We start from the raw sequence: 11,201 nt of genomic DNA, 5'->3' as shown, positions 1-11,201 counted from the left end.
ATAAATGAATGATAAAGACAAGATGGCTGAAGTGGTGAATAAACGCAGAAAGAAAAGCTCGCAAAACGGCGCGATAAAGGTCAAAAATTCCCACCTTCTTCACAATCTTATTTCAGAAAACACGCACTATCATGGCTCGATTGTGCGTATGAAACTCGTCAGATTTCTGTAAGTTGCCGTGAATATTGCGCCGTTAGACCAGGTTGACTTTTGTGTCACCGAGGAAGTGTTAAAAAGCAAATACTTTGATGCAGTTGTCGTTTTATAGCACGTATGATGAATGCGAGTATTTCCCAGGAGCAAGTCTGAATGTAATATTAGGACCGAATGGTGAGATTATCGCACTGATATATGATAATTAATGTATTAAATAATTATAGTGAAGCTGATAGGAAATTATGCATAGCAAAAGAACAAAATGACTGAACAAAAGCAGATAATTTTATACCAGAATTTTTATACTTAGATATATCAAGTTCATATTCTATGTAGTAGAATTTAGTAATTTGTCACTAGCACAGTTGTTAAGGCATGTGTCTGTAGACCCTAAAACCTTGGGTTCAAGCCCCACCAATGCCATTTCTATTCCTTCAAAAAAAATTTCTTTCAAAATTACTTTTTACTGTAATTCAACTCTACGGTTGCTCTGTTCGTTTTGTAAGTTGATAAAAATAGTTTTAACCCAATTGAAGTTTCGCTAGTATTATAATTAAAACTGCCATTAGACAGAGCAGTGAGGCTCCTACCTAGGTACATTGCCATCCGACTGTACAACTGACCTACCACACATACGTTTACTCATACAAAAATGGTCTGTGGGAGGTCACTGATATTACAGTTGTCTTTCATTAGGTAGTGGCAAATCCTCTCTTGTTTGTGCGATATGTCTTGGCCTCGCTGGCTCCCCAAAGCTCCTTGGACGAGCTGACAATGTGAGTGAATGTCTTTGTCTGACTAACCATTAGTTACTTCATATGAGATCAACTGCTTAAGGTTTTAAATATTTTGCAATGAAAAACAAATATTACAGGTTGGTGAATTTGTTAAACATGGTGAAACAAATGGATCAGTTGAGCTTGAATTGTAAGTCATAATCATTGAATCAAACTAGATCAGAGCTTTCTAAAGTCTTTCATTTCAGTTTTCTTGCATTGATACCGAGTATCTAGAGTCACTCTACACCTAATACCATCTTCATCCTCACTCCAGGTACAATTCACAACAGGGCAAAGGAAACTATATCATTGAACGGCAAATTACCAGGGAAAACAAATCCACTTGGCAACTCAACAGAAAAGCTGTTCCTCAGAAAGCAGTATGTTTAGATTAGAAAAATCAGAGTGCCCTTATGTACTATCATTCATTGAATACACAGTCACAATATGTATTATTTTATCAAAATGTGCCAAGATTCTATAATTTCCGTTCTCCGTATCAGATTCAGGATTTGGTGAGTGAGTTGAACATTCAGATCAACAATTTGTGTCAATTCCTACCCCAGGTTAGTTGCTGTATTACACCGCTATTATTTTTTATGGTTCTGCTTATTTATTTTAGAGAAAGCAATTTGTTATCATGTTAGTTATGTCTGGTGTACAAGACATTGATTTAATTGTATATATTTGATAAAATTATAAAATGAAAGCATTTACTGTCTTGTGGGCCATCTTCATATTTGCTAATATATCTCTAGGAAAAGGTTGTTGAGTTTGCAAAGATGTCACCCCAGGAATTGTTAGTTGCCACAGAAAAAGCTGTAAGTAACCCAGCATCAGATCACCAGATCACTTGAATCACATCCAAAGAAAAAAAGAAGAGTTACAACCATCACATTATTTTTGCCTGCCAAACATATATTGCAGATTTGCTTCGTAACTTGTAAACACACTTCCTCAATCTGTGGGTGAACTTTAGAAATATGCTTTGTCATTTCAGGTTGGCCCACCTGACATGTGGCAAAATCACCAAGATCTTGTTGTTCTTGGAAAGAAAGGAAAGGATATGGAGGTGTGAAATTTTAAACAAATGAAACAAAAACAAAATTTTAAACAAATATTCATAGTTGTGTATATACAATTTCTCTAATGCTTTTCCCCAAAGTTTACTGTATTACGTATTTCCAAATAATTGGACTTTACTGAACTTTAAGGCATCGTTGACAGAGAAGAAGGAATATTTAGAAAAACTCCAACAGCAAAACAGCCGACTGGAGCATGAAGTTAAACGCTATCAAGAAAGAGAAAAACATTTGGAGAAGATTCGAGTCTTGGAAAAGAAGAAACCATGGGCTGTGAGTGTTGTTTTTGAGAGAACACAGTTTTCATATAAGAGGTTTAGGTTAACATGGATGTAGTCAGGTCAACTAACCATATCAGCTTTGACTAGTGTGAGAAGATGCTGGACTACCCAGGAAAAAACATGATCTTCTGGCTGTAAAAAGCTCACTCTTCATACATTAAGTTCTGCGAGTTTTCAACAAGAAAATACAGATTAACCCTGGATTTGTAGAGATGAAATTCAAGAAATGAAATTCAATAATTCCTTTTCTGGTTTAGGAATATGAAGAATTGAGGAAACAATTTATCGAAAAGAAACAAAAACGTGATGAAATCAAGCAAGTTATTGATCAAACCAAAAAACAAAACGCTCCTTTGGAGAAGAAGAAAAACGAAGCCACGAAGAAAGTTCAAGAACAAAACGAAGAGAATCGTAAACTGGTAAGTTTAAACGTTGTATTTTTGATTGAAAATTGCAAACGAGCAAAACTTTGTGGTCGGAAAGCATGATCACTGGCGTACTTCGATTATATTTCCAGGGTGAAAAAGGTAGACAGGCCCACCAGAATTTGAAAAACAAGAAAGAGAAACTCGAAGAATCGGTTGACAAAGTCAAAGACATGGAAAACGAACTAAAAGGAATGGTTCAAGAACAGAAAAACATACAAAAAAAGTAACCAATTGCCGGCGGTCGACGTTTAAATTAGAACTTAAAATTGACAAAAATTTGGTATAAGGTCAATATTCACTTCAGCAAAACCAATTATTTTCGTGTCTTTTTTTGCTAGAATCACAGCTCTGGAAAATTTTGTTCAGGGTTTGAAAAACGAATTGGAAACTCTTCCTGGACCCGAAACGTTTCAGGTGATTCAAGTTACAGTGCTTTGCGATGAAATATTGTTTGAAGCTACAAGAATCACTTCAGGAAGCCAGCGAATCCTACTTTTCCTGCCTTTTCTTTATTTACATCGTTTTTCACCATAGCCTCGTTTGGCGGAAATCAACAATGAAGGTCGTACACTTCAACAGCAAATCAACAAGATTCAAACGGACGCAGCAAATCTCAAAGATGAAAAAGGCAGCGCTGGAATTCAATTGAAAAGTAAGTGGCTTTCATCTACGAGGGTTTCCCGTGAAAAACAAACAATGAATTGGTATAGACTGTTGTTTTCACTTCAAAGATCAATCACTCCGGCATATCAATGATAGGGTTTATCAACCGATTACAGAGCTGGAGTGGTGATAGACTTATATAAGTTCATCGCGTTCATCAATTTGTATAATTTCCAGGCGTCAAAGACCGGTTAGATCGTCTTGAAGACAAGAAAAACCAGCGTTTGGAGTTCCTCAGAACGCACTATAAGGACACGTACAATGCCGTCTTGTGGTTGCGGGAAAACCAACACAAGTTTGACAACCCCGTCCATGAACCTATAATGCTTTTGGTAAGTCAAGCTAGCATTCCCCCGAAAGGTTACAGTTCCACTACTGTGTTTGGCGTCCTTCAGAGACGTATAACTGTAAGATACAAAACAAGATTTCAATCCATTGTGTGTAGGTGAACATGAATCGCTTGGAAGATGCGAAATTTCTCGAGATGGTTGTCTCTGGTAACGATATGAGAGCGTTTGTCTGTGAAACAAGAAAAGATTTACAGCTGTTTCTATCAGAGGTACGCTTGCTGAATTTTCGATGTAATTGTACCTTAATTTCGTGTAAAGAAATGTGCTATAGGTTTATTTCGATAAGTGATGATCCTTACTGGACCTCTAGGAAGAATAGTTCTAGAACTGATAGAGCTATCCACTAGAATCGGTCGAAAAACAAACCAGTTTATATTTCTCTTAGGTTCGAGACAAGCAATCATTGAGAGTAAATGCCGTTGCTCCTCCAGATACACCACTCGCCAGCTTTAAACCCAGGAAAACCATCGACCAAATCAAGTATGTGATCCAGAAGTAATAACACTTGTATATATTCTTCACGAGATTGGTATTTACTTCTTCCATCATGTTAAATTTTACCTTCTCTAGACGATGGGGATTTCTTCATTATCTGAACGAGTTGTTTACAGCGCCAGATGCTGTTATGAGATATTTATGCGAGAATTGTAGAATTCACGAGATTCCTCTGGGAACTGAGTACACGGATAAACACGCTGATGAGGTAATACGTTGATTTAGTCATCAAAAACAGTGATGTGGACGAAAAACGATGCAAAAGATATGCAATGTCTATGCCACCAATTACTTATTGATTTTGTTTGGTTCTAGGTCATAGGGAACTCTGGTTTATGGCATTTTTACACACCGACGTTGAAGGTACTATTTTCAAGTACTTAAAATCTGACACCAGATATTTTTACTGAACGGTGATGGTCAGAAGCACCGACTCCAGCTGTACATGCAGTGGGTAACCAAAATCCTCTCTAAATGTGTCTTGCTAAGATTCAACTGAAATGAAACAAATTTAATCTTTTCTTGTTCAGTACGTTGTGAAAACCTCACGTTATGGCAATCGTGAAAAGTCAACAGCCACATCAACTGTAAAGTAAGTCTTTTTTTCACTAGCACTTTGCATGTGATTTATCACTCATGGAACATTTCTAAGGTACAGTTTGAAGACACACAATGGTAGCGGTATTAAACTAAACTGCTTTTCCAATTCTCGTCATCTTATGAACCAAACAAGACTCGGGTATATGACAATTCTGTTTCTTTCAGAGATGCGATGATTTTCAGCATTTCTGTCGATTTAGAACAGAAGAGACGACTTGAACTCGAAAAACAAGTATGAAATTCATTTTGTGTACAGCACAGCTTTGAGAAATGTACCGACATTCTAATCCACATTATCCAAACATGTCACCTCTTATACCACGTTATCCCTGAATCTAGGAAATCGAGAGAACTATCAGCGAAATTGAGGAAAACATGAAACTTCTCTTGACTGCTGACAAAAATGAACGAGCGAGATTAGAGAAACTTCGAAATGAAAAGGTATTTGTCGACGAGTTTTTCTTAACCTAACCGCAGTCTTCAGCATTCTCGTAAACTTTGCTGCCGTAGATTTTTAAAAAATTATTTTGACAAGACACAAGACCATCATTTTACTGCATGTGCTGCATTCAACTTGCTTTTTCAGAAAGACCTTCAACAGAAACAGACTCGACACAAAACAGTTTTAAACCAAATTGAAAGCAAGGAAAGAAGGTTTGTTTCATCATGAAAATACGTGAATCATACAACAGCATGTTCTGTATATCATTCCTAGCATTTGTATATGTCTGCTGTTTCTTGAAGGAAGCAGTTTGCAAAATATTTCTTTTCTTTTTAGTATCGAGTTGAAGAAGACGGAAATGCCTGACATCGCGACGGAAAAGGAGCGAATCAATTCAGAAATTCAGAAACTGAACAAAGAAAGAGTTGATACAGCCGGGAAAGTGTTAACCCAAGCCAAGGTGCTTTTGCGTTTGACATTTTCCGTCTCAATATAAACCGCTATGTAGAGTTCCATCTCTGCTACAGGCACAGCAATCCAATGCGAGAAATCGCACAGAAAGAATACAATTCAATGCCAAACTGTGTCTCATTTCTTTAGAAATGTCTCGATGTCTCGAAAGAGAGGGTTCTAATCGGCATGAGAACGTCGAAGGCTATGATGGAACAGGCAAATGTTGATGCAGAAATTCGCCAGGCTAACGAACAACTCGTGGGTTTAGAGGTATGCCATTCAGTTGAGGGTTGATTAGATTGACCTCTGCATGGTGTCTACATTTGTCCTTAACAATCCTCTCTCTCATTTCCATCATGTTTAGAACGAGTTCGAGATTGTCAAAGAGGAATATGAAACGGTTCGTAAAAGAGCGAAACAGCAGTTGAGAGTCGCACAGAGAGCAACAGACACGCCTGAAGGATCAGATTTATCTGATGACTATAAAGAGGTCTGTCAGAACACCGCAACTAATATATACTCCTTTTTTAAACCATCAAGATAATCCTGTTGTCAAAAGCAATATTTGATTATTCACAGTGTTTCCTTCACACAAAACGTTCTTTTCTCGCACAAAACGTTCTTTTCTCACGTGAAACGTTCTTTTCGCATGGCAAAAATTCTAATTGATTATTTCCCACGCTTGCTACACTTTTGTTACTTTTTTGCAACAATTATCTTTGTTCCATTTTGGAACCTTTTTGTTACATTTTGGAATGTTCTTAAAAGCACAATTGTTACTTTGCTTTATTCTATAGAATAAACGCGGTCTATTTGAGAATCTCAAAGAACATTCCTTGAACACATTGAAGTTTGCGTGCGCACGTTTTTTTTCTGTTCTCGCTTGCAATCCAGGCCTGGGCTAAGTAAGAAAAATAACTTTATCATTAAACCTTTAAAAAGTGCATCTTCAATTTGCAGCTTTTTAAAACCTACCCGAACACCGTTCAAGAAATAGAAGACATGATTCATAGTGAGAAAGCCAAAGCTGATTGCAACTACCAGACGAACCCTCAGGTCATAAGAGATTATGAGCGAAGAAAAAAAGAAATTGAGGAACTGACTGAAATAGTAAGTATTCAATCCTTTGTAAAATACCTCTCGTTATGACGACTTCTACCCGAGAACAGCCAGATTTGGTTTTGACCAGAAGATGAATATGTTTTTAGATTGCAAACAGCTCAGACGAAATCAAAAACAAGGACAACCAACTGGAGTCGTTGAAAGAAAGGTAAGAGCATTGTACGCGCTTTTATCGCGATGAAAATTGAAGCGATTTTCTTTCTGTTGGAAGATGAAATAAGGATGGTAAAAGGAAATATGTTTTGTATAATTCACGATGATTTCAAAACTGAAACAGACCTTTTAAATTTTATGTTCCGATTTTCTACATCAAAGATCGTCGTAATGTTTTTTTATTTTATTCACCGAACCTGGTTGTTTCACGATGTTTGTGTAGGTGGTTGACGCCGCTAAACGAACTCCTGGCGAGAATTAATGAGAAGTTTGTTGGATTTTTCCGAAAATTGCAATGCGCTGGCGAGGTTTCACTAGCCACTGGAACTGACCAGGTATTGAAGTGTTTGAAACTCAAAGTTATGGAATAACGGGTCATAAACTGGTGTACAACCTACATTTATACCACTTCTCATAACGCGCATACACACACAAGCATGTGGCTGTAAAGTTTCGGCATTTTTTCGAAAGAGAACTGAGCTTTCTGCTCAACTAGTCAACTATCTTTTAATACGTAGGGCGAAGAGAATTATGAGAAATACGGAGTGGAAATCAAAGTGAAATTTCGAGCAAAAGACAGCCTTCATGTTTTAACTCAATTTCATCAAAGTGGAGGCGAAAAAAGCGTTTCAACTATTTTGTACCTGATGTCTTTACAAGAGCTGACAAAGTGTCCATTCCGAGTAGTGGATGAGATTAACCAGGTACTGTTTACTGGGGAAGATTATGATCAAGCTTCAGTTATTCGAGTTGACTCTTCGCAACCAAGAACCAAGGTGAGGTTTTAACCAGATTTTCTTTATCAGGGTATGGATCCAACCAATGAACGAAAGGTTTTTGAGTTGATGGTTGAGACATCCACAAGACCAAATACACCACAGCACTTCCTCATGTCACCAAAGGTGAGTAAGTGAGTTATAGTTTTTATGGCTCTGGATATGTTATGGTAATGCTAGCTGTACTGTATTATGAATATAGTACAGCATGGTATCATATGGTATGTTGAGGTATATCATGGTATAATTCAATACAAAAGGTACATATGGTGTACTCTATGAAGAATATTGTATGTTGAATAAATTGTTTTTATTTTCTGTAGTTGTTACCAGACCTACATTATTCGGACAAGATGACCATCCTCTTTGTCTACAATGGCCATTGGATGTTGAAACACGACAAGTGGAACATGAGGAGAATGATCAAATCTGCATCCAAGAAATTGGATCATTGAGAAAGCTACAACAGTTCCCATTTTAAATAACCCCAGTCCCTTTGTTATTATATTTTATTTGCATGTAGCATTTTCTCTTAATATTTAAGGCTGCCATGTTTGTTATATGTACATTTGAACAATGAGCATCCTAAGTAATACATGTTATGTTGATCATAGATTCATAGTTTTGTTCAGTTATTTCAGATTGTATAGAACGCAAAGTGTATAGATATTTGTGGAGGGGTGTTTTATATCTGATGGGCAAGAAATCAGCCTTTTTTATACAAAATATTTTATAAAGTTATGTTGTTAAATAAATTTTGTTCAGAGATTGTGACTTTTTAGACACATTGCAAATCAAGCATTCATTATCTCGAACATTATCTATGCAGTTTAGGTGTACTGGAGTAAACAAACACTAGGATATTGGTTTTTCTATGCATCATTAATGAACCTGTTATTGTTGTTTATTGAGGAGGAACTTAAACCCCCATTTACCCTCCCAAGTTCCGTCCAATTCATTGGCATAGCACAGGGCCAAAAGCTCAGTTTTTTTGCTGTACTTTGTACACCTGAGCTAGTTCATTGTTAGTCAAAATATCCCCACAAAATGATAAAAAAAAGGATAAAGTTATGAGAGTATATTTTGAAAATTTTGTTACAGAAATTGGTAGTAATAAGAACATAAGAATGATTTTACACAAGTTCTAAACAACTAAAATGCCTTTGGCATGATTCTAGACTAATTGTGCAAATATTTTTGTGTTTTGTTTTGTCTTGTCCTTTTTTTGTCTTTCCGTTTTGTTGTTTTTTTGTCGTTTTTTTTGTTCGTTTGTGATTATATATATGTTACAGTGGTTTGTCGACTATTGATCCACATAATATTTGCCATTGACTTCTTCTGACACTATATATAACACACAGAATCATGCATAGTCAATGATAAATATTATACAGAATTCTAATTGTAATTTTGATCATATTTCTACTGGCTAAATTAATTGCACCGTCCACTTAATTTGACAACCAAATGATTTCTGAGGTATTCTACAGTTGCTGATAATTCCTTCACCTTCGCAGCCAGCTCTTTGTTTTCAATTGTAAGCTTTTTCTCCTGATCAAACAAGTCATTGTGTCTCGCCTTCCTGGAAGCTCTGCAGACACGAGAGGCTTCATTGTTCTTCATTCTCCTTACAGCAATTTTGTCAGGAACACCCTCTTCAGAGCTACATGACTGCGACTTTGTCTTCTTGCTTGCAGGAGCGGTGTCAGCAGGCTCCTCGACTTCCACGAGAGGCCTCTTTTTGCTGTCAGGTTTGACAGTTGTATCTTCAGATCTTTCAAGGTTTTCTAACAGTTTCACAATTGCTGGATCAAGTTGATTCAAGTCAAGGGAGAAATCATTTGCGAACACACCAGAATTGGTGGTGTCGGTAGGACTTTCGGGAAGGGAAGGTACATTCTCAGCAATCATCACATCTGGGACCACCGCTGCAGTGAGGTCATTTTCAGGCTCTGGAGAAACATGAACGTGGAGATTTTGAAGCTGAGAAGAAGCTTCGTATGTGAACTCAGGAACATCCTGTTTCACATTAGCTAGCAACTCTTCAAAATTTCGCATGATCATGTTATCCGTGGCCTCAAAACCAGCCATAGGATCAGTGGCGAGAGAGTTCACATTAGACTCCATTGTAGCCAGGTTTATAAATTGTTCAGAGAAGAAATGATCAGTTTCTTCTACTACTGTGCTCTGCACGTTTACATCAGGTGATAGAATTGTTTCTTCTAAGACTTCTCGTGCAGTAACCGCACTGTGCTCCGGTATTTCAAGATTTTGTACAGGGACATCTGTATTTTTAATCCATGGGTCATCCGGGAATATATCTATGCAACAAATGAATGGTACATCTCAAATAAGTTTACCTCTCATTTTTTTCATTTTTAATACCAGAGCAAACGTGATATTTATAGAACTTGTGTGGTGATGTAAACAATTGAATGTTTTAGAATACTGTCTCAAAAATCTAACAGATTTGTTACAAATTTAAGGCAGTAATTGCAATTTTCTGTTGCATTTATTCTAAAATGTATTCATTTTACAATCAGAACATTCCCATAGTGACATAACAATCAAACATAAGCAATGAATGAATTGTCAATATTTTAACAAAATGCCGATTTTTCCTCTCACCTTCAAAATCAAATGGACCATCCAGATCCCCGAAGAAGATATTGTCCATCTTTGTGAAGGCTAGGCCCTCGAATTTCGTTTTCTTGTGAACTTTTAGCTTCGATTCTTGTTTCGTAGTCGAGGGCAAATTGTAGTCGATCTCGTCTGCAATAAACTCTTGCGGAATTTCGATTTGAGGCTTTTCGATTAAACGTTCCTCGTTCTGAAGACTTTCGTATAGACTGTCTTCTCGAATGTCCAGTGGACAATCGACTCTGGTTTGAGAAGGCCATTCTGCGTTTAAAATCTGCAACCGGTGCGTACATTTTTTTTGCTCTTTTATAAAGGCTAGTACGGGTTCAACTGCCGTTTTAAACGGTGGTTCTTTTTGCTGTAAAGTTTTGGCGAATTTAGGCGCCTCTCGCGGGTGCCTAAACCTCTTGTGAAAGCGGTGAACGCTAAGAACTTGAAGGTCTCCAACGCGAAACCCTTCCTTGTACAAAATCTGTGAAAACGAAGTGTCAGAAATGAAACAACTTCGTCTTTTGTAGCGAACTGTTGCCGGTTGTGGTGCAATACTTCGACTGAAATAGAGAAGACGTCATCAACAGCTAATCAGATTTCAGGGTGTGTTCAGGCAGCCAATCACACAGCAGGATGCAATGTTAGTGACTAATGGTAACGGGAACGTGCATAAACCAGTGAACTCTAATAAGACTGGAACGATAACTCAAGAATAAAGACTAGTCATTGGATGAAGCCGATTTGAATATAATTTGCTGATTAAGGCGGCAGCCGAGCGAGCAAATCAAGC

General features: G+C 37.2%; 2 protein-coding genes across 2 annotated transcripts; one reads left to right on the top strand and one right to left on the bottom strand.

Moving 5' to 3' along the window:
• The first annotated feature begins 18 nt into the window (after positions 1-18).
• Positions 19-8,474, top strand: LOC114541009 (structural maintenance of chromosomes protein 5-like). The gene is made up of 31 exons (XM_028560999.1): positions 19-168; positions 269-330; positions 853-932; positions 1,031-1,083; positions 1,210-1,315; positions 1,439-1,501; positions 1,694-1,756; positions 1,936-2,007; positions 2,150-2,290; positions 2,556-2,717; positions 2,816-2,949; positions 3,065-3,140; positions 3,261-3,378; positions 3,567-3,721; positions 3,835-3,948; positions 4,125-4,219; positions 4,310-4,442; positions 4,550-4,597; positions 4,765-4,826; positions 5,000-5,066; positions 5,174-5,275; positions 5,421-5,488; positions 5,613-5,736; positions 5,877-5,999; positions 6,094-6,219; positions 6,690-6,839; positions 6,938-6,999; positions 7,228-7,339; positions 7,523-7,708; positions 7,811-7,906; positions 8,104-8,474. The coding sequence occupies exons 1-31, from the start codon at positions 23-25 to the stop codon at positions 8,233-8,235; spliced, it is 3,231 nt and encodes a 1,076-aa protein (XP_028416800.1). The 5' UTR covers positions 19-22; the 3' UTR covers positions 8,236-8,474.
• Positions 8,475-8,843: 369 nt separating this feature from the next.
• Positions 8,844-10,954, bottom strand: LOC114541023. Its single transcript, XM_028561015.1, has 2 exons — positions 10,409-10,954; positions 8,844-10,101 (listed from the first exon to the last, which is right to left on the bottom strand). The coding sequence occupies exons 1-2, from the start codon at positions 10,455-10,457 to the stop codon at positions 9,215-9,217; spliced, it is 936 nt and encodes a 311-aa protein (XP_028416816.1). The 5' UTR covers positions 10,458-10,954; the 3' UTR covers positions 8,844-9,214.
• Positions 10,955-11,201: the final 247 nt, after the last annotated feature.

The sequence above is a fragment of the Dendronephthya gigantea genome, unplaced genomic scaffold, assembly GCF_004324835.1.
Source record: "Dendronephthya gigantea isolate DGI-Jeju-01 unplaced genomic scaffold, DenGig_1.0 000260F, whole genome shotgun sequence".
Lineage (NCBI taxonomy): Eukaryota > Metazoa > Cnidaria > Anthozoa > Malacalcyonacea > Nephtheidae > Dendronephthya > Dendronephthya gigantea.
The sequence above is the reverse complement of the archived record's forward strand: the minus strand, read 5'-3'. Positions and strand labels throughout refer to the sequence as shown.

What these genes read in the sequence shown, in the direction of transcription:
- LOC114541023 (XM_028561015.1), bottom strand. Translation starts at nt 10,457, where the DNA reads ATGGACAATATCTTCTTCGGGGATCTGGATGGTCCATTTGATTTTGAA. An exon ending in TGGTCCATTTGATTTTGAAG is followed by an intron (nt 10,102 to 10,408) that starts GTGAGAGGAAAA and finishes TTTGTTGCATAG; the next exon opens with ATATATTCCCGGATGACCCA.
- LOC114541009 (XM_028560999.1), top strand. Translation starts at nt 23, where the DNA reads ATGGCTGAAGTGGTGAATAAACGCAGAAAGAAAAGCTCGCAAAACGGC. An exon ending in GGATCAGTTGAGCTTGAATT is followed by an intron (nt 1,084 to 1,209) that starts GTAAGTCATAAT and finishes TCCTCACTCCAG; the next exon opens with GTACAATTCACAACAGGGCA. An exon ending in GACTTGAACTCGAAAAACAA is followed by an intron (nt 5,067 to 5,173) that starts GTATGAAATTCA and finishes CCCTGAATCTAG; the next exon opens with GAAATCGAGAGAACTATCAG.